Source organism: Pelmatolapia mariae, linkage group LG7 (assembly GCF_036321145.2).
Source record: "Pelmatolapia mariae isolate MD_Pm_ZW linkage group LG7, Pm_UMD_F_2, whole genome shotgun sequence".
NCBI classification, from domain to species: domain Eukaryota; kingdom Metazoa; phylum Chordata; class Actinopteri; order Cichliformes; family Cichlidae; genus Pelmatolapia; species Pelmatolapia mariae.
Window position 1 is genome coordinate 41697980 of NC_086233.1, and position 24940 is coordinate 41722919.

Here is a 24940-nt window from a genome sequence, read left to right on the forward strand (position 1 = left end):
CCAATATACGGATAAAGCCACTCTGGTGACCCCTTGGAAATAAAACAACAGCCAAAAGTGCCCTGTTTGAATGCTCATTTTGAATGTCTTCTTTAGCACTCTGGGTTTCAAATGCACAAATTATTAAGTTAAATAAACTGCTATTCAGACATTACTCTGCCACAGATCTCATGGCTTTTGGCAACAGAGTTTTTGCTGTTTGTGTTCTGTTAAAACATAATGAAGCACAAAAAAACGTATTCAGTTATTAGTCATTGCGTGAAGTCATGACTTGTTTATCATAAAACACTAAATATGAGACAAATGACTGTTTAGACTTGACAGACGTTCACTACCTCAATGACATGTGGTGTCTTTTTTCTGGTTTTTACTCTTTTCCAAAGCTGATTCAGTCAGTGTTTATCATCTACACTCAAGCATAAAGACATTTCAAAACAAAACCAAAATGCTCAAAATGTATGAAAAAGTATGTGTTGTCCATACCCTGTTGAGAGCCTCCAGGTAGAGGATGTGAGCTCCTTCCACCACACACTGGTTTTTCAGGACCTTCAGAGACACGTCGGCCATGTCGGGATCTGCGACCGAGTTGCCGTGCTCCCTTAAACTCCTGTCTGAGAAGGAAACGAGTGAGGACAAGGACATGAGTAAACATGGACCCTCAGACACAACCGAAAGAGAGTTTTTTTTGTTTTGTTTTTTAAATATCACAGGGCATAAGGATTACAAAGAATCTGTCTATTGTTTTTTCTCGTATTCATACAAACTGAGCCAGGCTACTTGCCAAAAAGGACTTACAACAGATACACCCTTGTTTGCCAAGCAATCAAGTACAATGAACCATGCACGTTCGTCATGTAAAGGTCTTACCGCCTTTGCATAACTGCAATGTAAAACCAAAATGAACTGGATCAGATATACACAACAGAACAAAAACAGGAACCGTGGTTTAGACTCTCAGATGTGAAAAGTCCCTTAAATTAAAGAGCACATGTAGCAAAATTCCATAACAAAAATAGCTGATATGCTCTGAGGGCTGCAAAATTAGCGAATAGATGTGATTTCCTCATTATGAGCAGCTCATTTCACATTACACTGTGACTAAGTATTAGTCAAAATAATACTCATAAATGATATTCTCCATCTTCCTCTGGGACGAAGCTTAGTGTGGTAAAGAAGCTGCCCTGTTGAAGAAGATGGAAAAAAAAACTTTACTTGTGCGCCATTAACTTTTGTTTGGCAGGTCACCTCTGCACACAAACACCACACAAAGAACACGTAGCTGCTGGGAACTGAAGTGAGAAAAGAAAACAAGAGTGTACCCGGGCAAAGGAAGACCAAGCTGGCTTGCAGAGCCTCCAGCTGAACCTCAGGATTAAAGTTATGAAGCTTCATGGTGCTGAGGATCTGGTTCATGGTCATGGTCAACTCATCCATACTGGCTGCCCTACAAATACAGGGAGACTAGTTTCAAAGCTTGTGAGAAACACCAAATGCTCTCCTCAGTGTGTCTGAAGTTTTTCATCGTAGAATGCGAACCGTCTTCGTTCGCACCTTCCCTGGAAAAGCAGGTTTAACAGCTTGCAGGCACTGATGGAAACCTCGGCTGAGTCTGAATGTCTCTTCATCATCTCCACCAAATTCACATGAAGGCCACTTGACAGCAGCAAAGAACGCATCTTACCTGCAAGCAAAGCAAACGATTACCGTGGCAACCGCCAAAACAGCACTGTTTTTAATAATATATAGAGATATATACATAGCATGTGTAGCATAAGCTTTTATTACAGGCCACAGACAGCAGTTTCAGCACAGACACAAACAAACAGATGTAGATCATAACTGCATCTCTGCACACCGTGTGGAAACATGAGACTCACTGTTGTTTGCGATGAGTGTGGCGATGGCGCTGGTAGCAGCATTAAACACATTAGGAGAGGCAAAGTGGAGCAGCATGGCCGCCATCAGCTGTCTATAAACAGGAGTCCTGTGGAGCAAATACCCAAACGCCATCATTACATTCAGTTCTCGCACAGATTAAACGGCTATGAACACACGTGTGAAATGTCACTGTGTCACCTTTCATCCTGCTCTTCTTCTAGATGGTTCAGTGCAGCTCCGTGCAGTAACAGACTGTGAATGGCCCAGCACGCAGCTTCCTGAGACGGTACAAGTGATTTTTAAATAAGTTCAAGTCTTCAGGAGTACCATGTAAAACTCGAGAGCCTAACGTTAGACAGACCTGAACATCTGGCTCATCTGCGTGGAGCTCCAGTGCAGTAAAGCATTCCTTCATCCAGCTCAGCTCCATGTCCTCCACCTGCCCGTTACCCCTGTTCTCCTCCTCCTCTCCTTCCTCCAGACCCTGCTCGGCCACCGCTTTGTTCTGCACGATGGTTGCAGCTAACAAAAAGGACAAAGTCTGTGTCAATCACTGTGTCATTTTTGCAGAATGGAGAAAAGTCAAGAGACAGTTGCATTTTAGTATCATCTGGTTTTCACCACAAAGCTTGGCAATTGCTTTGGGTTATTCGTCTGCGTCTACATCTGCTTAAAAACAGATGCAAGGCTTGAAGACTTTAGTGAAATAAGTAAGCAAACATCGTGGTTATATGGAAAATGTGCTGCTTCTGAGCTCCAATATTTTAAAAAATCTGCAACATCACTATATACTGATGTTGAGTTTAAGACCATCACACGTCCATTAAATATAGTTTGTGAATGTGGGTCCTCACTGAGGTTAGCCAGGCAGGACAGAGCAGCGGCTTGCAGCTTGGCGTTGTTAGGGAAAGTCTGGCAGGCTCTAACTGCGACTCTGTGGACACCATTCCTCACCAGGATGTCGTTGTAACTCTCTGCAAGACACCATAAACCGAGCACCCAGAATTAATACTCTGATTACTTTGATTATTCTCCTCAATCTTCATCTGTCATCTGAAAAAACACGTTAGTTTATCCGAACGAATGAAATCCAAACACTGCTGTGTTGACAGTGAGGATTCAACAAACAGTGTTATCATTACTAGTGAGTTATTCATGAGTTATTTATTAACTGTACATCTGAGAGTTGGACCCATTTAACACTGTTTTTTTTTTTAATTTAGTTTGTATAGTTAACAACAATGATACTTAATAATGTTCACTGTTGGCTCAGAAATTGGTTTGTAAGCCATCTGTGAATGTTATGTGGATAGGTCATGTTTCTACAGTTGGCAGGTGGGATAGTGGAAGTTCCAGATGCTTGAGTTATCACTGTGTTTAGTTCTGCTTTCACTCTTCATTGACTTTTACTTTCACTTTTGTCAGCTGTGCCAATTAATTGAGGTGCAAAAACTGCTGATTGCTGAAACAACAGCAATCAAAACAGTGTGTGGGAGAATGAGCTCAGTGATCACTAAGAAATGTTACTGAAAAACTAATTTAATGAACCAGTATATAATATAGTATGTAAAATGTCACCTACGTGGATGTAATTCAAAAGTCTTATGAGTCTAATTCAATAGCTCTTATCAGCTATGATAATACACAAATTAAAATCTGCATATGAAATGAAACAGAAAAGTGCACGGAGAATGAAAAAACAAATCCGCATCCACAAAAACAATGTAACTACTAAATTACATTAGAGGAAGAAGAAGGCCATCAAAATATGATTATTCTCCTTTTCCACATGATCTGACCTGAAGTAAACCTTTTGAACAGGGAGCAGGCCTTCTCCTGCAGCTCCTCCACCTCAGGGAAAGCATCCATGGCAGCGATGATGGTGCTGTAGCACCGAGTGCCCCCTGACATCAACACCTCCACATTACTGCCTGCAAAAGACAAGTACACAACTCCACCTGAGTCTTTGAGTCAGGAAAGTACTGTTGAATTAAAAACAGCATAAAACTGCAATGAGTAGTAAAACACACTTACATACTAGCAATAAATAAGATTTACACACTCGGCCAACAACAAAATTCTATAAAAAAAAATAGTTACATATTCCATACAGAAATCATTCAGATCTGAATCAGTTCAAAATTAGATGATGCGTAAAAGTAATCTTCTGTACAGTCCTGCATATTTCGGAGAGCATCTCTGAAGTGAGATCGGTTCATTTCTCTGCAGCTGCTTTTGCAACCTCAAAAATATTAACTTCAGCTTCTCAATGCAAGCCAAGAATAACTGAAATGACTGAGATAGGAGCATAGATGATCCATCGTCCACTCTAAGAGTAGTACATGGAGTAATTTAAAGTGCATCTTCTACTTATAAGTCATATTTATAAAAAGTACTGAATGAGTTACGGCCCTTCCAGGCTCATTTGTGATGTTGCCTAATCTCCCCTGCCTTACAGCAGCTGACTCCACTTAATCAGGTTAGGGATTATTTAAGTTTAATTATTAATATATATTTTGTTCCTGTTTTCAGCTCTCTGTCCTTTTTTTTGACTCTGACACTGTTACTGGTACTTTCCACCATTCTCCTGGACTTCCTGGCAGCATAAAAAAAGTCTCTTTTAAACAGTGTTATCTTTGCAGAACTTGCTCTCCAGGCAGCAATGAGTGGTTGCTTTAAAAGAGTGCAACCTTTGGGTTTGTTGCAATGACCAAAATAAAAAGAATCCCAGTTAGAAGCTACTGTTAATGTTAAGTGATTTTTTAAGTTGAAGATAAAGTAAAATATCTCATCAATATCAGAGAAAAAACCAAAATAGTGATTCCAAATCAGCCTTAAAATCCTTTGGTAAATTGTAACTGATGATCATTTTCATTTTAATATATATCGACTTCCCGTATAAGACACAATAAATGATCATTAATTCTTCGAGTTACAGATTAAACAGATAAGGGGCCATAACAAAGTTGGACAGCAAATGCCCTCGATCTGTCCTGGCATCCTAACTCACGCCATTTTAAATTATGGATAACTCTTTGGAAGATGCCAAAAGAAATAATAATATTAATAATGCAATCCTTGTAATCCTAAAAACAGGATTTGGACTTCCCACATCCTGATAATTCATTTAGTGTTCCTAAAAATAAAAATTAAAAATAAAAATAAATTTCATGGAACTGTAGGAAGTCTCCAATGCAATTATCTGCTGCATTCGTAACATGTTTGACTGGGAAATATACTTCAGAGAGTCTTCACTGAATGAGCTCCTATGTTTTCTCACAATGACGATTTGACATTTTTCTTTCCAAACATGCACGGCTATCCTGTCCCACAAGTTCTCAGAAGGACACTTATTTTACTCTTATTTAATGGCATTAGAGGGATAATGGAAATTAAATCAAGAGTCCTTAAAAAGCATTACAGTGACATCATGGTCTGGTGGTCTGTCTACAAACTGACCATGCGAGGTTTTATGTGCTTGTTTCATAACCTATGTTTGTTACCACTGTGACTTCAGCAAAGCAAAACGAAGATGATATTAGCCGAGGGAAGAATAACACTGTTTTTTTTTTCTTTACTGTATTGACATCATAAAGATCACTGTGACATCATCAGGACTTACCAGGGTGAGCCAGAGGAAGCAGCACTTTTAAAGCCTGCAGCTGCATCTCTGAGTTGTCTGGAAACCTCTGGAGAGCTGCCAGAACCACAGCGTGATCCTGGTTCTCCACAAACTCCACAAGGTGCTCATCACTGACTGCAAGCACAGACACAGTAAAGATATACGGCTGCTGTTCACCAATACACAGAAGAAAATGTTAATGTGAAGCTAACAAAATGCTCAATTTGACATGCTGGTGTGGATGATTATATGCCAAAAGTTCTGTTCCAAATGTACACAAGCTAATCTTCAGTAACATTCGACATTAAAATAGAAGTACATAGATGTATCTGTATGTTCTTTTTCTTTTTTTGTTAACTTTATTCAAGTTTTCTGTGCACCATGTTTCTCTTTTGTAATGTCTCCATTAATATGTATAAACAGGCTAGCTATATACATGTCAACATCCTCACATTAGCACATTAGTAATTGAATACAGTGACATTATGTGATTGAAACTGCATGATGTGTGCTCTTCTGCATTGATTATTAGATTCTATTAATAAGTGATTGAACAGGTGTACCTAATGAAGTGTAGACTGATTAACAGTAAACTAATTGTGGTAAGAAGTCAGAAAAAGTCATTACAGACTGGAAACACTGAGCAAGAAATACACACAAATGCAAAATCACAGTGAGATTTATGAAATGTGTGTCCCAAAAAGCAGTGACGATGATGATGTAAGAGAGAAGCCTGCATCACTAAGGCAAATAAGAACGAGAAAATCCAACTGAAGAAACGTAAGCAGGAAGACAGGAAAGGCATGGCTTTACAAAGTGTTTCCTCAAGAATTTAACGGGTTAAAATAACAAGTGTTAAATACCATTCCCCCCAGGACTCTCGCTGCGGCTCCTTATTTCATTTTTCTTTAGGCATTCACATTCCGACTTGGAACCACCCTCAGGTCACAAAGACAATGACTGCACGCTGTATTTAACAAGCATTACATTCGCATGACGTAGAGCATAGTTGTTAAACTAGTTTAATCCCTTTTCTAAAATAAAAGTCAGGCAGTGTCACTGATCAGTGTAAGACACATACCAAGCTAGAAACACAAAGACAGTGTAGACTACACATTTAAGTTCATAATAAATCCACATGCTACGAGGCTGGAGTGTGTATCGACCCACCTTCCTCCAGAAGCAGCTGCAGAGCTGTGCAGCCTTGGAGTTGCACTTCTTCACTTGTAGGAAACGTCTTCATGGCGTACACCACAAGGCCAAACACGTCCTCCTCCTCATCCAGTAGCAGCAGCAGAGGAATCTTGGCTATGTATGAGAGATAAAATGTCAAGTACAATGAATATCTATTTGCAGCCATTCACTGAAGATTATTTTCTGCTTCGATTATCTTATCTGAGCCTCTCGTTAAACTTCCTGTCTAGTTTTATACCCAACCAGCTCAAACAAAAAGCAAAAACCCTAAACCTCCAGATTAAAAACATTTCAGAATTTTTATTCTATTGACCGCTCCTCTTATTACAATGTACGGGTTAGCTACGTTATCAGAAAAGGTTTTTTTCATAAATGCATGTTGGATAAGTGGTGAAATTCTTCTGACAAGCACAGATATTATTATTAGATTATGTAAACATTTTTTAGAAGCAGGAAATATTTGTTCCATTGTTGCTGGGTTCTTGTACTTAGCAGTGGAGTTGCCAACATTATAAGTTCACAGAAAATCCAGCTAGTATGCAAATGCTTGAATTAGCTGAATCTCTGCCTTTCTAAGAAGCCTCACATCACTCAGCTACACATTAGAGTAGAAAGGAGTGTGACTGTGCAGGCAAACAAATCACTTAAAGAAAAACAAGGTGGTTAACTTGCTCACATTAAAGAGTCTTAAATGACAAATAAGGCTTTTGCAGTGCCATCTGTAGCAGGAAGGATCTTCGGTGTATTCATACCTGATCTGAGCAGCAGCGCCAAGGCTCTGAGTGCAACCATGGTCACTCGACAATCTGTGCTGTACTGAGATAACACCTTGAGGATCTGCCTGAAAAACATACAACAAGCAAAAACTTCACCAAGGCTGAATTAAAACTTATTTTATGATATATATTGTTTTAACTACTTCACCCTAAATACTAACTTGATAACTTGAACTATCATTAAATGAAAATGTCTTTCTATTGTGTTATTCTAAAATTGTGTAAGCTAAACAAATGCCTGACATGGAGAAAAACATGGCTTAATTATAGAAATTGGCATATGAAAATAGGGTCATAGCAGCTAAAGCTGGTGTAAAATAATCTGAATCAAACTCTATAAACTTAAAATGAAAGTGTCTCAGATTCAAAGAAATTCAATTCAGTATGTTCCACATTCATTTTTTTAAAGTCAGAATTTAGAAGTTTACTAATGTGGAGCTTTAATCCCAGCAACAACTTCAAATTTAATTACACTCACAAGGTGTTAGTCTCCTTTTTGCCTTGAGATTTACCATGACTCGAATCTCCTATTCGACCACATCCCAGAGGAGCCCTACCAGACTGAGAACTTGACTGTGGAGGTCATTTAAAGTTCAGCATAGGCATTGTTGTGTTCAAGAAACCAGATTGAGATGATTTGAGCTTATACATGGTGCACAGTTGTGTTAAAGACGATGGGCACGTCACTGCAACCCCCCCTGGCTTCTGCTCCGCGGCTGCTGAGTGACCCCTCATCTGGGACTCTCCTCAGCTCTTTCTGGGACAGTGGCGTGGCTGCCCCTCTGTTGGTCTTCCTTGGTCTCTTGTGTTCTGGGGGCCTCTGGATGTCTGGAGTTTTGATCTCCTCCACACCTGCTTCATGCCCTGGAGGACGGGGCAGTGGCCCCCCACACCCTCTAGCAGATCATTACATGAAGGAACCTTTTAAAAAAACAAGCGCGTCCATGCTCACAGGTGTACACACAGGTGATCACACACACAAACTACACCCTTTTTGGCTCCTACCTCAAAGCACACTGTGCGCTGTCGATCTTACGTGCTGCACAATAATGTTTAACATTTAGTATTTACTGCCATATTCCCATATATCATTGTGATGTTGTTTATTCTGTTACTCTTGTTTTCTTCTGCTTGTTTTCTTTTTTCTTTCTCAACAGGTGATCCAGGTGATCGATATATGTATTTTTTGTCTGCTAATTCTGTTGGTTTTTGTTTTTTGCCCTTTTTCCCCGTCCCTCTTCTCAGCTGTTTTTCTTTCCCTCTTTCTTTCTCCCCTTTCTTTCCCCCAGTCAAGTCTGTCCCGTATTCAGCAAATGAAAATAAAATAAACAATAAAAGGTGAATCAAATGGACCATTACGGCAAGGCTGGGATGGTCCATTTGGTAAAGTAAATCCGTTGGGCATCTTGCTTCGCCTTTAGACAATAATTCTGATGGCAAAAGAGCCAAACGGGACAGGCAAAAAAAAAAAGAAAAAAAAGACGATGGGTACACTGGTCATAAAGGGATGAACATGATCAGCAACTATAGTCGGTTACGCTGTGGCTTTTTAACAACATTTAATTGGTTCTGTTGGTACTAAGGAGCCCAAAATGTGTCAAGAAAATATGCATTTAAACCATTTCGTCACTACCAGCCTGAACAGTTGCTACAAGGCAGGATGGATCCATGCATTCATGCAGTTTATCCCAAACTCTGACCCTCACATTTGAACGTCGCAACAGAAATCAAGCCACATGAGAGCAGGTAACATTTTTCCAGTTTTCTTTCGTCCAATTTTGACGAGACTGTTTGAACCGTAGCATTAGTTTCTTGGTTGACAGGAGTGACACCCAGTGTGGTCTGTTGTCCCTGTAGCTGTTTCAATGTTCAACATGTTGTGCATCTCAGCTGTGCATCTCAGAGGAACATTCAGAGATGCTCTACTGCATAACTTGATAGTGACAAGTGGTTATTGGAGTTACTGTTGCCTTACTATAAAGTCTGACTATTGTCCTCTGACCTCTGGTATCAACAAGGGGTTTTTGCCCACAGAACTGCCGTTCACTGGACATTTTCTCTTTGAACCACTCTCTGTAAACCCTAGAGATTGTTCAGAGGGAAAACCCAGGATTTTATGAATTACTCAGCCCAGCCCATCTGGAACCAACAGCAACAACATGCAACGTTCAAAGTCACTCCAATCACCTTTCCTCCCAAATTTAATGCTTGGTTTGAACTTGAGCAGGTTGTCTTGACCACGCCTATATACTTCATGTACCTGCGTGTGGCATGAGCCATCATGATAGTCATTCATTTAAATGATTGGTGCTGCATCAAGTCCACAGCTACCAGAGACTCTTCACTTACTGGTGCACTCCCTCTACCTCCCACTCTTGGGCTTCATCCAAAGGTCTGGTTAGCTGGTCCAGTGTAGTGGGGCATATTTCAATCAGCTGACACAGCAACGACCAGCCAACCTGTAAAAAAGGATGAACAAACAATTTATTAAAATGACGGGAATGAGTCATTACAATAAACCAATGAAAAGTAATGATTCTGATCTCAAGCATACACATTACAGTACTGAGAAAGGCCGCCACAACCTGCCGCCATATATGAATCTTACAATCTTACTTTCAGTTTGCTTCAATATGTCTTACCTCTGATCATTAGCATTACACAGCAGTCACAAGACATGCTAGATGTGTAGGTTCGTCAGTCCACAGATGATTCGTCAAAAACAAAGAGCTGAGGCTGTTTTAGCGAGTGATCCTGCTGAACACACCTCACCTCACCCAGATAGCACCACCTGCCATAATAATGGCTAATTTTTGTTGTGTCATTCATTACCTGTTGGACTCCTTTGCTGCTGATGTGGGTAGACAGAACCAGCACGAGGGGCACGTGGACATCTTTATCTTCAAACAGTTCAGCTGCTACAGCATGGAACAAGATATAAGAAGACACGATGAGTCCCATTAGTTTTGAATAGAGTGACTGGGTCTTTTCCCCTCATTCCTATTTTTAAATGTGCATAACAAGGCAGCATTACAGCAGGACTTCATTGTGCAGGTACAAGTCTGTGCTTAAAATCTAATAATCTAAGTAAATCTCATTTTAAATTTGATTGCAGGTAACTTGAATGTGTTTTCACACCTAGTTTTAAGTAAACTATAATGGCCTTAGTATGACCCCAAAGACATTAGGTTTTGTATTTAAGATATGCTTTATTTATCGCCAAAACTGGGAAATTACTCTGTCAAAACAGCTAAATCATTAACCTGCTGTATAACAAATCTTAAAGTAGAACATATGAACAAATAAATACAGCATCAATAGACTAGAAGATGGAAGGATGGAAGGGAAAAAGTGCACAAAAGGAGCAGAGTTTTGTTTTTTTGTTTTTTTTAAAAAGAGAGCTCAGTGAATTACATTGTGGTCTGAAATAAATAAAACCATAAAAACGATCATGCAAAATTAGTGAATGCCATATCACATTTCACACTGGGCAAATACTACTTGATTGAATAAATTTTTTTTAATCTGACCTAATTCTCATAAGGCAATGCAAAAATGCCAAAAGGAAATGATGGCTGTTTATGAGCAGCGTGATGATGCACACGCTGAAACAATGTGCTTCCTACCATAGTCGGTGTGCGCCAGGAAAAGCAGATCCTGGATGATTTGAATCAGCGTGCACAGTTGCCTGTCTTCCTGGGGAGTTTTCAGCCTCACCAAAAGTTTTTTCAGCCTTTCTTCCAGCTCCTCTTTGTTAACCATGGTCTTTAAAGAGCCCTGTTCCAGCTGACGACGACTTGACGTGCATTGAAATCAATCACTGCGCTCTCTCTGAACCGACAACGGCCTTCGAGCGGCCACACTGAGCGCAGCATTAGCGTATAAATAACTCACTGAAAATCCACTGTAGTTACTCATGTCTTTACAAAACATTACTGAATTGCTGTGTTGCATAATAATACAGTAGCTACAGCTATAAGTGGCTGTTGCTACAAGGGAAGCGGTCAGTGTCGCGGAGTTTCGGTTCCGACATCACAGTCCTCGGCTAACTTTCCTGTGGCAGAGAATAAGTTCCTCTTTGCGGAGTCGGTGACTTTATGTTGCTTGGATGTGAAAACGAAGCGAGTCCTCTCTGAAAGGCGTGTTCCTGCTTTCCTACGATCGCATCATATGACTGCAGGCAGTAAAAACTCCCCGCTTACAGAAGAGGAAGCTGAAAATAGAGTCAGAGAGAATCCGACTTTCTCTCTGACAGGGGAAGCAAGTCAGACAGAGAGCCAAGTCAACCGGCACTTACGTTACCCCCCAACGGGTTTTTTGTTTTTTTGTTTTTTTTACTTCAAGCTACACTTTTACAGGCTAACGAGTGGCTTCAGTGAACCCTCCCACTCGGCGTCTAATGCCAGTTGCTGATTTACAGATTTACAACAATGCAGCTTGACCTGCCACTGACATTTGCTGTGTATGATGGAGGAAAATTCCCACACTAAAGCAAACTCTAAAATATTTTTTAAATTATTTCAGTTAATCTCTAAATTAGGTGTCCTCCCAAAGTAATCACCCCTGTATACTAGAGGTGGCGGATCGATACCAAAGCTTGTATTGGTATTGAATCGATGATAGGTAATATGATCGATATTTTGTTTTTCTAATGCTGTGTTCGTGAATAAATCGGAAGTTCCGAGTTCCCGGTCAGAAATATTTTGTGGAATGCACCCTCAACTCAAAAATCCCACCACAGCAGCAGCCCCACATAGAATTAACAATACTAGATGGCATCACTGAACGTAATTAGTAAAACTGTATACTTTTAATCTGTACTGCCATTGTTGTCTAGTTGTGACACAATAAAGTCATAGTAGAGAAATTCCTACAGGCATTGCTGTTTGCAGTGTTTTCATTTACAGCTATAAATATCTCGACACCAGGTGCACCTAAGTCATGTGACTCCACAGCAACAAACCACAGGGAGGAGGTGAGGGTGGAGCAAAGTGTGGCTGCCTGAAAGGACCGGTGTTTGCACAGACGTGGCTGCTTTTTCATGAAACAGGAGCAATATCAATGCTGGGATCAGTACTTTCAATATTTGCATCAATGCACCCATCCCCACTTGTTAGATTTACACTGTATTTTTTTGCAATATGATTTGGCTTCCAAAGTAAAAGCTTTCTCAGTGTTGCTTTGTACCTAATGTGGAAAATTGGAAACAGTTTGGTCAGAATATTTTAGCATCCGCTTGGCTTGCTGCCTATAAGTTGGAGTTTTTCCTGGGTTTGTTCCCTGCACCTTTGAATTGGAGAATGGGTCCTGGCTGTCGTCTGCGCCCGTGCACCAAACGATGGTTCAGAGTACCTGGCCTTCTTGGAGCCCCTAGGTGGTGTGCCTGAGGGTGCTCCACCTGGGGACTCTGTCATCTTACTGGGAGACTTCAACGCTCATGTGGGCAACAACAGTGAGACCCGGAGGTGCGTAATTGGGAGGAATAGCCTGCCAGATGTGAACCAAAGCGATGTTCTATTGCTAGACTTTTGTGCAAACCACAAATTGTCCATAACAAACACCATGTTCAAACAAAAGGGTGTCTATAATTGCACATGGCAATAAGAGACCCTAAGCTGCAAGGTCGATGAATAATTTTGTATCATCAGATCTGTGGCCATATGTTCTGGATACTTGTGTGAAGAGAGGTGCTGAGCTCTCAACTGGTCACCTGATCCAAGTCTTGTGGCGGGTATGGATGCTGGACAGACTTGGGGCGCCTAAAGGTATAGTAAGGCGGTGACCTTCTACTCGCACTGTAGCAGTTTGCAGCCGAGTGTAAAGTGGCAAGAATGAGAATCAGCTCCAAGTCTGAGGCCATGGTCCTCAGCTGGAAAAGGATGTTGTGCCCACTCCGGGTCAGGAATGAGTTACGGTCCCAAGTGGAGGAGTTTAAGTAGCTCAGAGTCTTGTTGATGAATGATGGGCGCGGAAGATAAACAGACAGATTTATGCTGTGGCTACAGTGATGCGGTTGCTGCTGAGTGTAAAAGCAAAGTTCTTTATTTACTGGTCAAGCTACGTCCCTACCTTCACCTATGGTCCTGAGCTTTGGGTAGTGACCAAAAGATTGAGATCACAGATACAAGAGGCAGAAATTAGCTTTCTCTGAAGGGTGGCTGCCCTGCGAATGCCTTGGTGTTCCCTGGGATAAGCTGGAGGTGAAGGCTGGTGAGAGGGAGGTCAGGGCTTCTCTCCTTAGGCTGCTGCCCCTGCGACCTGGCCCCAAATAAGGAGAAGAAGATGGATGGATGTATGGATATGGGATCATTTCAACAGGTTGCTCTCCAGTGAATTCTATTCAAAATGTAGCTGCATGGAACAGACTGCAGCATTGTAAATAATAATTTCTTTATGCAGTTTAACTTACCAATGCAAATGATATTGTGGTATTACAAAGTTTCTGATCTTCTTATAATAATATGATAGTAACAGCAGCTATGAAAAATATATAGATATATAGAATAAAATATATATTGTTTACCATACTATGTTGTCTACCTTTGAACTTTTTTGAGATATTGGATGGACCCTTTTCTCCCACAGAGAGGAAAGTAAATGAGTGTGAGGCTAAAACAAGAAATCATTGATAAAACTATGTTGTTTAAGTTATATAACATAAGTACAAACTATGTTATAGTCTAGGTACTACCAGTATCCCTGGAAGCTGTGGTTCAGGTCCAGCTGTTCCCTGGCAAGGAGAGCACCATCTGATTTGAGGATTGGATGACAGTCGGTGAGCACAGAATATCAGCTTGACATAGTGGTCATATCTTATTTTTCCTGTATTCAGCATTGGGTACAACCCCTCAACCACCAGTGATATGCCTAAATATCTTCACTTTTCAGCCGTTTTTTTTTTTTTAATCATTCAGAACTATTCCCGAAGACTACTTAAATAAATAAAGAAAAGAAACTTAAAAAAAAATGTGATTCAGGCCACCAGGCCACCTTCTTGAGATTCAAACTCTAATTGTGCTACTGATATTCTTCTGGTCACCAGGGTTGTCTCTGGTTTACTTGTTGTTTAAAGATTGTAGTCATGAAATTTTATTTTAGGACACAAGAATGCTTTGTGCGTCTTAAAGTATACATTAGACCACGGTTTAGATGGGTTTTGCTTTTTGCACAATTTATATGTAGGAAAGCCCAGCGGAAAACGTGTCTTTATCTGTCAAGTGTCTGTTTGATTAAAAAAAGAATGTTAATCATATTTGGGGGGTAAAAATACATAAGAAAACAAAAACGAAAGTAGCTAAGCAACAGTTAATATTTACCTTCGTGAAACGTATCCATCTAAATCTGCCCAAACTTACTAATAGCGCATAATAAAGTGCTCACAGTTGAAATCTTTGCCATGTTTTGTGGCCAGTGCAAATTCCTGCTGTGTTGGCTCATTAATCACGACTACCATAAAAAGAACCAGTTGGGCCACATTTTACAGTTCAAATGGGCGTGTTTACGTTTTTTTCAGGGATAATATCATATGATCCACATAACAGACTTCCTGTTTGTTGAAGAACACATCGACAGCAGCACTGTGCGCTGGAGGAAAGCAGCTTTTTTAGAGGTATGGTTGGCTAGAGTTTTTTCACAGATAGTTAAGGTGACCTGACAGGCTAAAGTCCAGTAATGCGTCTTATTTGACCTTACTGCAAACAGATAACTTATGGGGACGAGGGGCATAAGGGTCACTTACCATTCCGTACTTTTAGCATTATAAGAATAAATGAAGTAGAAGTTACATTCGGAAATACACATGAAAGTAATGAAAAATAGATGAATGAAAAATATATACATAGGGAAAAAAGTGATCTGAATGAAAATTGTTCGCTCACATCTCTGCCGAATTTTCGAGTAGACAATACATGTGCTGTCAACTCTGGTTTTACGTGCACAAAAGTCTCCGCTGAGCACAAATTCGTTAAAAATGACATTTTGGATGGAGTTTGGCACGGTGCTGTAGGAACATTGTAAACTCTGTTTGAAAAAAAAGAAACAACATTGTTTTTGTAGCCGGGTGGGCACGTGACCTCACGCACAAACATGGCTGCACGCAGAGCAAAGCAGTATCGCTGTCAGTGGTGAACAAAAACATCTAAAGTCAGCTTAAAGTCATCAACCTACACTGTTTAGGCAGCTTTCCCACGACGCGACTCCGAAATCCGCCACACTAGCAGAATCTGGCGCTCGGTTAACCACAGGAGTTTGTCACGAAATGTTGTCGTCATCAAAGTTAGCTAGTATAGCTGCTAAAATCACGACGTGGTGCTTTCTTTCCTGTTGCTTTTTCGAGCTGGACACCTAAAAACACACCCAAGGTTTGGACTTTAACTTAGAGGTTAACTGAACGTCTGGCACTGAAAATATTGCTATTATTTTGTTGAGGGGAAAATTTGGATGATTTGTAATCTGTATTAATGGGAAATGACTGCATCCATGTACACGTCACCGCCACTTCCTCACAGAAGTATCTCACCTGGCTGATTTAATAAAGTGGTGACCTGCAACCCCTGGTGAGCTTAATCTCTGGTTTCTCCTATGTCCAGCAGCTATGATGAGTACAGCTTGGAGCACATGAGCAACCTTATGGCCAGCAGGAGACAGAAAGCCGGGGACGATGGAGAGCGGAGTCTCATAGGACCTCCATCTAGGCATGTGGATGAGAATCTCCTAGACCGGGATGCCCCCAAGCCGCTTTTTGTCTATTTGTTGGCGTTTTTCTCTGCCTTGGGGGGATTCCTCTTTGGGTATGACACTGGAGTGGTTTCTGGAGCCATGATTCTCCTCAAGAAAGAGATGAACCTGAATGCTCTGTGGCAGGAGCTGCTGGTTTCCAGTACTGTGGGAGCTGCAGCGCTCTCTGCCCTGAGTGGAGGCTACCTGAACGGGTGGCTGGGCCGCAGGATCTGTATCCTTGTGTCCAGCTTTATCTTCACTGTCGGTGGCATCATCTTGAGTCTTGCCCCAGACAAGGTGGTCCTCCTTATTGGCAGAATTACAGTTGGTTTGGGCATAGGTGAGTTATTTTTATTTAACACTACAGCTTGTATCAAGGTAAAGTCACCATTATGATTTTGCTCCTTATAAGGAACCCTTTGTTTGACTTTGATTATTCAATATTTGTCTTATTCAAACACAGAGCTCTGAATTGTATGGCAGAGTTAGGATGTAATATGAATTGTCTGTGGGAATGCATCTGTTGTACATTAGCATGAAACTGTTCCTCTACTTGCCTTTAGGCATTGCTTCCATGACTGTTCCTGTGTACATCGCAGAAGTTTCCCCTCCTCACCTACGAGGTCAGCTGGTCACCATCAATTCCCTCTTTATCACTGGTGGCCAGTTCATTGCCAGTGTGGTTGATGGGGCTTTCAGCTACCTGAGACAAGACGGCTGGAGGTACGCAGCTTTGATGCTCTCTCACCTGTGCTAAGGGCTTTACATGACAGGGGTTTAGTTTAGTTTGCTTAAATTTGATTTATCCCTTTTTTACCATTATTTGGATCTTTGCCGTGAATGCCAATAAGGGCACCAGAGTTTTCAGATTCTAAGAGGTTGCGTCTTCTCCATGCTTTAGGTACATGTTGGGCCTTTCCAGCCTTCCTTCTGTGCTGCAGTTCTTCGGCTTTATTTTCCTGCCGGAGAGCCCCCGTTGGCTCCTCCAAAAAGGCCGAAGCCTAGAGGCTCATCAGGTTCTCAGCCAGATCAGAGGAGGCCAGAACATTGATGAGGAGTATGACACCATCAGAGCCAGCATTGAGGAAGAAGAGAAAGATTTAGATGGAGGTAAACAATGTCTGGGAAAAGGGAAAGTAAGTTGTGTAACATAGTAGGTGTGTGTGCTTAATCACACTGTGTGTTTTTTTTTTTTTTTTTCCTGGTTATTTTTAGGTGGGCCTGTTATTTTCCGTATCCTCAGGCACTCGCCGACTCGTAGGGCTCTCATCGTTGGTTGTGGGCTCCAGATGTTTCAGCAGTTGTCTGGGATAAACACCGTCATGTAGGCCGACTTTTTGTTTTGTTCAGTTTCAGACCGCATGACAATGCTAACCATTGCTGTAAAACCTCAAGCGCTACATCAGAGTAAGTGTGTTTTCTGTAAATCTGTCCTGTGCTGTTCTGTGCTTTATCCTAGGTATTACAGTGCAACCATTGTGCAGATGGCTGGGGTGCGTGATGATAAACAGGCAATATGGTTGGCCGCAGCAACTTCAGCTACCAACTTTGTGTTTACCTTGTTGGGAGTCTGGCTTGTTGAGAAAGTGGGTCGCAGGAAGCTGACCCTGGGCAGTCTTTTAGGTTTGTAATTATAGAGATTACTTGATTGATAGATGCATTTTTTTTAAGTTTGGGGGGGTGTTTGTGTTAAGTTAATTTAACACAATTTGTCACAAATCAACAATAAAACTATAGAAATGTGTTCTTACTGTAGCTAAGGCCAAAAGTGTTTACAGTGGGCAGGACTGGGGTCATTTTCATGTAAACATCTCTGGGACTTTTGCAGCTAGACTGACTTCTAAAGTAAAACTAATGTGTTTTTTATGGTAATAGTATTATATTTGGTCAATGATATTATTCAGGTATATGAAAATGAACTGTTTGTTTCTGCAGACACCCCTGCCGTCTTTCTCAGTGTGTTTGTCTCATTATGTTTCCGATGCAGGAACTGGTCTGAGTCTGGCTCTGTTGGCAGTTGGGTTCTTGCTATCTGCCCAGAACTCTCCTCCTATAACCCTCCACCCATTAGACCCCCAAAACTCAACCTGCAGGACATATGGGTAAGAAGAAGAAAAAAAAAAATCACACTGCACTAATTTTTATTTGCTTTTGTATTGCAACATAGCATGCGGGCAGTTCAACTTCCTGTCAGTTTACACTATGTTGTCGTTCAACTTTTGGTTGTATTATGTATTTTGTGGCTCAGTGGCGATGCTTATCTTGGTATTTCTTCACTGTTGTGACAATGATTTCACTAACTTTCATTCTTGGAGTGCGTGTATGCATCTCTGGTGATTTTTATCCCCTCACTCTTCCTCCTACCTCCAACAATAGCTGTATTTGCTTAATCTTTAAAGACCTGATGTCTGCCGCTCAGTAGATTTGGTGGTGTCTTATGTGAGAGCTTTTGCATTCATCTCTGTCCTGCAGGTCTTGTGAAGGCTGCATGCTGGATCCGGATTGTGGTTTTTGTTTCCTTGAAAATGGCACCAATGTGTACGACTCTTCCTGTGTTCCTGTCAATCAGTCATCCACGGATCATGCAGCCTGGGGAAGGTCAGATATTTGGGTTTTTTTTGTTTTTGTATAAAGGGAAGGTGTATGCATTAGCTCACAAAAAATTTAAAGGTCCTGAAAGATGTTCCAGTGATTTCTTTCTTGGATATGACTGCTAAGTGGGTGGATAGAAATATGGATGATATCAAAAGTGCATTAAGAAGTAGTAAAATAGTAGTGCTAACAAGCTCATAGAAAAAAAAAAACCTGCATGATATCATCTCAACTTAATCACTAATGCAATCATTTTCAAGGTAAAAAACCAAAACAAAAAACACACAGGGATTTCTTGCAATGCCATCAACAAACATCTTTTACATATTTAATGTTAACAAAATACAAAACAGATGCAGATAAAACTCTCCATTATTAACTTGAGTGATCCTCTTTGTTGTAAGACAATTGTTAGAAGGAACAAAAGGGTGGAGTTTTATAGCCTCCTGTCTGTGTCACATTAACAGGATCCAGTGTTACATCATAGGTGTGGTGATGTGTTGTGTGTTTTAAACTTGAGTTTGATATCTGAGAGTGTGAGAGCATGTCTCTTCCTGACCTTCAGTTCATGTGTCTGTGAGCATTATTTGAAGATCCAGTTTTAAATACTACTAAAAGTAGTACTTAAAGTTTTAAAGTATAACTGTCTATGACCTGCACTGTAATAGATTGTTTTGCAGATCAAATATTATTAAGATAAACTGCATTATTTATCCCAGAAGTTGAGATAATTAGCTCAATAAAATGAAAATGAATGAAAATTCAATCCAAAAATTAAGTAAATCAAAGAAGCAAAATAAGTAAAAATCTAAATGCAATGCAATGAAAGTAAAATAAGTAAAACATTTGATAACATTATGTTTAATTAAATAAAATCTAAATGTAAAACAGTGGGGTGGCTTTATGAAGTACAATATGGTTTCTATTTTTTATTATTATTATTTTTATTTTTTATTTTTGATCCAGGTGTTCCAATGGAACAGAAGCAAGTGACAATCCAATTTGGGCGTACAACTACTGTCCTTCATCTTACTCCTGGATTGTTCTTTTTGGCCTCATCCTCTACCTTGCATTCTTTGCTCCAGGTTTAAAATTGATTTCTTCTTGTTTTTTTGTGTTTGTTTTTATTTTGTTATTTTAATTATTATTTCTCAGTTCATAGCCGTCACCATCTTATTGCAGCTGAACCTAAACATGCTGAGTCTATTCCCCTAATTTAGTTTGACTGTGAGGTAACTTGGACAGTATAAATGATGGATATGGCTACTGTGTGACAGTCAGTGAAGTGGCATTATAAAGCTGAAGAGTGAGCACTCGGCCTGACTGTTGCATTGCTGTCTTATTGGCTGAAAACTTGTGATGAACAGGCTGTCGTTCAAAAAATCAGCCGTTTACAGATGAGTCACCCCATCTGAAAATGACTTTTCTGAAAACACATGATCTCATTTAAAAGTTGCCTTATAAATTCCTTCCTTATAAAAGGAACTTCCAACTTAGCATCACTTTTCACACAGAATCTGGGTCCATCTTTTATACTAAATCATGTCTATTCAAACATTTGCAAATTCGAAAACAAAATCATCACTTTTTAATACGTTGTAATGTGACACTAAGAAAGGAGTTATGGAAATAGAAAGAAAATGCTTCTCCATACTCGACCTCTTTGAATGTTATCAGTGTTATCCTAATCGTGAAGGCTAACCAACAGCTAATATGTTGACACATGTCTAATGTGATAAAATAATGCATACAATACATGTTACAGGTATGGGCCCCATGCCTTGGACAGTGAACTCTGAGATCTACCCACTTTGGGCGCGCAGTACTGGCAACGCCTGTTCAGCTGGGGTGAACTGGATCTTCAATGTCTTGGTGTCTCTGACGTTTCTCCATGTTGCAGAGTTTCTTACTTATTACGGTAAGACTGCATTAGGGTAGCATCTAAAGTGTTTTAGGGGATTAAGTAACTGGAAAAGCTAAAAGTATAAAACTTAGCAAAAAAAGAAAGGGACACACACTTTTCTTGCTGGTTGAGTTGTGGTTAATTGGGTTAAATACTTCTTTAAAAAAAAAGTTAAAGGATCAGACCTCCAAGGGGAAAAATTGATATGGACTGGGTAATCTGGAACGTAAGCATCCCGCGTCGTTTGATGGAAATGAAAATTATTTAAAGACGCCTCCTGAAAAAGTGAAAAAGTGATGTGGCAGCCTTGTCCATTTTGCCGAACTTCATTCCAGCTATTCAAAATGGTACTCAGCAGTTTGTACAGCCCTCGCCTGCTTGTATGCATGCCTGAGAACATTGGGGCGTTCATGCATCTGGACATTGATCAGGGTATCACTGAGCTCTTGGACAGTCTGAGGTGCAGCCCAACAACGTTAGATGGGCCAAAACATAACATCCCAGAGTTGTTCTATTGGATTTAAGTCAGGCAAGCGTGGGTGTCAGTCAATGTTATTGAGTCCTTCATCCTCCAGGAACTGCCTGCATACTCTTGCCACATGAGGCTGAGCATTGTTGTCCACCAAGAGGAACCCAGGACCCACTGCACCAGAATGGGGTCTGGGGACAGTCAGGGTGAACTGTCCTGGGACCCCGCTACCTATGATGTAGAGGTCCCTCCAGAAATATGCCTCCATTGACCATCACTGAGCTACCACCAAACCAGTCATGCCTACTCTTATCTGTGAGAGCAGGGTTGGTGGAACTGCCAGTTCTGTATTCTCTGGCAAATGCCAATTAGACTCCATGGTGCCAGGCAGTGAGCACAGTGCCCACTAGAGGACACTGGGCCTTCAGACCACCCTCATGAAGTCTGCTTGTGGTTGTTTGGTCAGACATTTACACCAGTGATTGGCTGGTGGTCATTTTAGTAGCTCTGGCAGTTTCCATCCTGCCAGGAGCAAATACTGGTCCTGCTGATGGGTCCTACTGAAGAACCTTCTCAGCCTTGTTCAGCTCTTTTAGAGTAACTGCCTGAATCCTGGAGACTCCTCCATGCTCTTGAGACTGTGCCGTGAGACACAACGAACCTTCTGCATTAGCACGTATTGATTTGCCATCCTGGAGGAGCTGGACTACCTCGTGCAACCTCTATAGGGTCCAGATATGATCTCATGCTGCCAGTAGTGATGCTGACCCTACCCAAATGCAAAACAAGTGAAAAAAACAGTCAGAAAAGATGAGGAGGGAAAAATGTCAGTGGTCTCTACTCGTAAAGCCATTCCTGTTTTGGGACCTGATGTTAATTTCATTAACATCAAAGCAGCTGAAACTGATGAATAACCCCCTCTGCTACTTCACTGACCACATCGATATCCCACAAGCTTGACTTGATGCTGTATTCTGGTTAAAAAGTGTTTAAGTTTTCTGAGCAGTGTGATTAAAATCCCTGTATTCCAGGTGCGTTCTTCTTGTACACGGGCCTGGCCATGCTGGGTCTCATCTTTGTACTGGGCTGCCTCCCAGAGACCAAGGGCCTACAGCTGGAAGAGATCGAGAACCTGTTCGCAGGTCAGCTCTGCTCCTGTGGAGATCCTTCACCCAACGACAATCGTCATGTCCAATACATCCGGGTAAAAGGCAGCAACTACCTCCCCTCTGACAACGACGCCTCAGATGTAGAGTAGACTGGGATGAGTTCGCTTTCCACTCTGTCCTTTGGTTTTGCTGGGATGGATGCTCTTGCGGGGAGGAAAAGGTATTCACGGTTCCCCACTGGTGGCTGTGATCGAATGGGACCAAACGCAGGGTAGAGCTCCCCTGGGGTTGACTTTAACTGGCGCTTTCTTTCATTTAAGCAACTTTTTAAATTTTCTTTTTAGTTTTACTTCTGCCTTTATCTCACCTGGAAATCGGGTTGCTTTGCATTTCTTACTTTTGAATATCCTCCTTATTTCTCATCGTCATTTATGCACTAATAAAAAGGGAATATTGGTGTCTACGCAGTATTGCTGTGGGCACAGTTAATCTGTGACAGATTGCTGGGATCAGAAAATCCTTGTTTTACAAACTGATCAGACCACAATGAAAATGAGTGAAATATTTCCATTTTCTTGGAGAGAAACCTTTTAGAAACAAGCCTTTTGTTGTTGTTTTGTTTTTGTTTTAACCACACAGTTGGTTGATGACTCCTCGTTTACCTTCACATATTTCATTCCATTAAGTTGCGTGATTTCCATCTGACCATCCATCTTTTATAAACTACAAAAATGAGATACGGGCAAAAATATGATTGTGGTGAAATTATAAGGATTTGAGAATTTGAAGATCTGTGAAACTGCTTTCACTGATTTCTGCCATACTTGGACGTTTGCACATCTTTTCGAAATCATTAACATGGGGTTATTCCTCCAATCAGCGCTGGTGTCAAAAATACTAATCACGTGTTTCTGTTGTCAACTAGAAAGTGGGCGAGTTTGCACTTTAAAGTCTTTTATTTTTTCAATAAATAATCAAATAAAGTGATAAATAAACTATATGTTTCCTACGTGCCAGATTGCTATAGCAAGTTGTTGTTTTTTTAGCATGATTTGGAATTCAGCCAAGCAAACTATGGAGCCGTGGAGTCAGACAGTGCCATAGCCTATATAACTGTAAGTAATGCATCGAGGTATTAAAGTGCTACAAACTTTGATGTTATGTTACAGTACAAAGAAAAATGCCTTTTTGATGTTCAAAATGTTCAATTTCATATCTTTGTTGTTGCAGCTCAGATAATGGTGATCAAGAACAACGTCCCACAGAGGGCTTTTGTACAGAATGTCCTTTTTGCACTGGGATACTTTGATAAGTACCAGTTTGCTTTATTGGCACTAATGGCATCTACAAATATTGAGTTCTTGTTAAACATTTTTCATACGGCCTTATTTTTTTTGTACATCAAGCACAGGCTAAGATGTATTTGGAAATTGTACAAATCATCCGCATGGAAACATGAAAATGCTTGATACCTAAAACTACATTATCTGTAGTTACAGATCCATTCTGCTTTTGTTTGAAATGAATGGATTTCCCTCCTGTGCTGGGGGAAAAAAGAATAGACTCATGACACTACCACCTTTGTATGAGACAGTTTTCCCTCAGGTGAACAGAGCTGATTGTCTTGACAGCTTCGAGGGGAAAGCATTTCAGGTTAAAAGGCCATAAATGAATTTTATGGATAAGTGAGATGATCAGCATTTTGTATATGAAAACTTGACTGTTTGCAAAGTTACAATATATGTGTGGTTTTTTTTTTTCTTTTCACCAATGTCATATTTGATAAATAAACATGTCAAAGGAGCCTGATTTGTGAAGCCAGTCAGTTTTTGTGTGAAAAGGTCATTTGAGTGTTGTTGTCAAATGTAATTGAAGATGGTTAAATGACATAATTTCTAAGAGTCTAAGACGGCATGAAAAATTGTTGGTGAATTGTTTGTGCTCACAACACTGAAACAAAGGATAACAGAGACTTTCCCAAAGATCATGAGTAAGCACATCTCCCAGAGGCTGTTAGTGTCCTACTGCTGCTCCACAGAGTATTTTAATATGTTACTTCTGTGTGCGGTTTTCCTGTTGTACAGTGGCACAAAACAAGGCGCTCCAGAGGGCGGCCCAGAAAACCATGGGATGCCCCCTACCTACTCTAGAGGACCTACATAGTTAAAGCTAATAATATAAAATATCCTTCTGACTGTCCATGTCCACATGAATGTGCTCTGTGCATTTTGGGAGAGTTGGGAAAGGCAGCTTTGGTCTTTTTATGTGTTTCTTGTACGGTTTTATATAGTTTATAGTTTTTATTACTGTTGTGAGTGATCTTTGCACTGTTCAGAGTCCATTTGACATTAGTGTATGTAACCGGTGTGTTTCTGCGTTGTGTCTGGCAAAGAAAGGTAAAAGAAAGAAAAAGCCTCCAAGTAAATAACTTGCTCGCTCCAGCTCCTACAACCAAATACAAAGAGTGGGGGAGAGGGTTAGCTTAACCCATCACAACTTCCAAGCTAGCCAGAATTATATATTCATGCTAGCGTTAATGGCGCCTAAAACACATTTGTGGCACACACATACTACACATTTATAGCATCTAACAAAAAAAGAGGCATGATGATGACAATAATTGAACTAAAATCGCAATCAGAAACATCAGGGTGGCTAAATATGAATTATATGTGTGTT

General features: G+C 40.6%; 2 protein-coding genes across 7 annotated transcripts in view; one reads left to right on the plus strand and one right to left on the minus strand.

The window, feature by feature from the left end:
- The window catches only part of lrrk2 (leucine-rich repeat kinase 2), a 41280-nt gene extending 29598 nt beyond the window's left edge, over window positions 1-11682 (minus strand). The window contains exons 1-14 of the mRNA XM_063479127.1: window positions 11097-11682; window positions 10303-10388; window positions 9820-9929; window positions 7447-7535; window positions 6671-6808; window positions 5501-5635; window positions 3678-3809; window positions 2733-2852; window positions 2240-2400; window positions 2077-2156; window positions 1878-1984; window positions 1552-1681; window positions 1320-1444; window positions 484-611 (exon numbers count right to left, since the gene is read on the minus strand). Coding sequence (XP_063335197.1) covers window positions 484-611; window positions 1320-1444; window positions 1552-1681; window positions 1878-1984; window positions 2077-2156; window positions 2240-2400; window positions 2733-2852; window positions 3678-3809; window positions 5501-5635; window positions 6671-6808; window positions 7447-7535; window positions 9820-9929; window positions 10303-10388; window positions 11097-11232 — 1677 coding nt within the window. The 5' untranslated portion in view covers window positions 11233-11682. The remainder of the gene's footprint in view (window positions 1-483; window positions 612-1319; window positions 1445-1551; window positions 1682-1877; window positions 1985-2076; window positions 2157-2239; window positions 2401-2732; window positions 2853-3677; window positions 3810-5500; window positions 5636-6670; window positions 6809-7446; window positions 7536-9819; window positions 9930-10302; window positions 10389-11096) is intronic.
- Window positions 11683-15018: 3336 nt separating this feature from the next.
- On the plus strand, window positions 15019-24025 carry LOC134631127 (proton myo-inositol cotransporter-like). Of its 6 annotated transcripts, none has more exons than XM_063479133.1 (11): window positions 15019-15079; window positions 16062-16528; window positions 16752-16911; window positions 17090-17298; window positions 17404-17512; window positions 17648-17811; window positions 18176-18290; window positions 18661-18786; window positions 19747-19865; window positions 20546-20698; window positions 22184-24025. In XM_063479133.1, the coding sequence occupies exons 2-11, from the start codon at window positions 16087-16089 to the stop codon at window positions 22408-22410; spliced, it is 1824 nt and encodes a 607-aa protein (XP_063335203.1). In that variant the 5' UTR covers window positions 15019-15079; window positions 16062-16086; the 3' UTR covers window positions 22411-24025. The 6 variants fall into 6 exon arrangements, 5 of the variants coding, with proteins under 5 accessions (XP_063335203.1, XP_063335204.1, XP_063335200.1 ...); XM_063479134.1 differs by having other exon boundaries at window positions 15026-15079; window positions 16059-16528; XM_063479130.1 differs by lacking the exon at window positions 15019-15079 and adding an exon at window positions 15571-15830 and having other exon boundaries at window positions 16059-16528.
- Window positions 24026-24940: the final 915 nt, after the last annotated feature.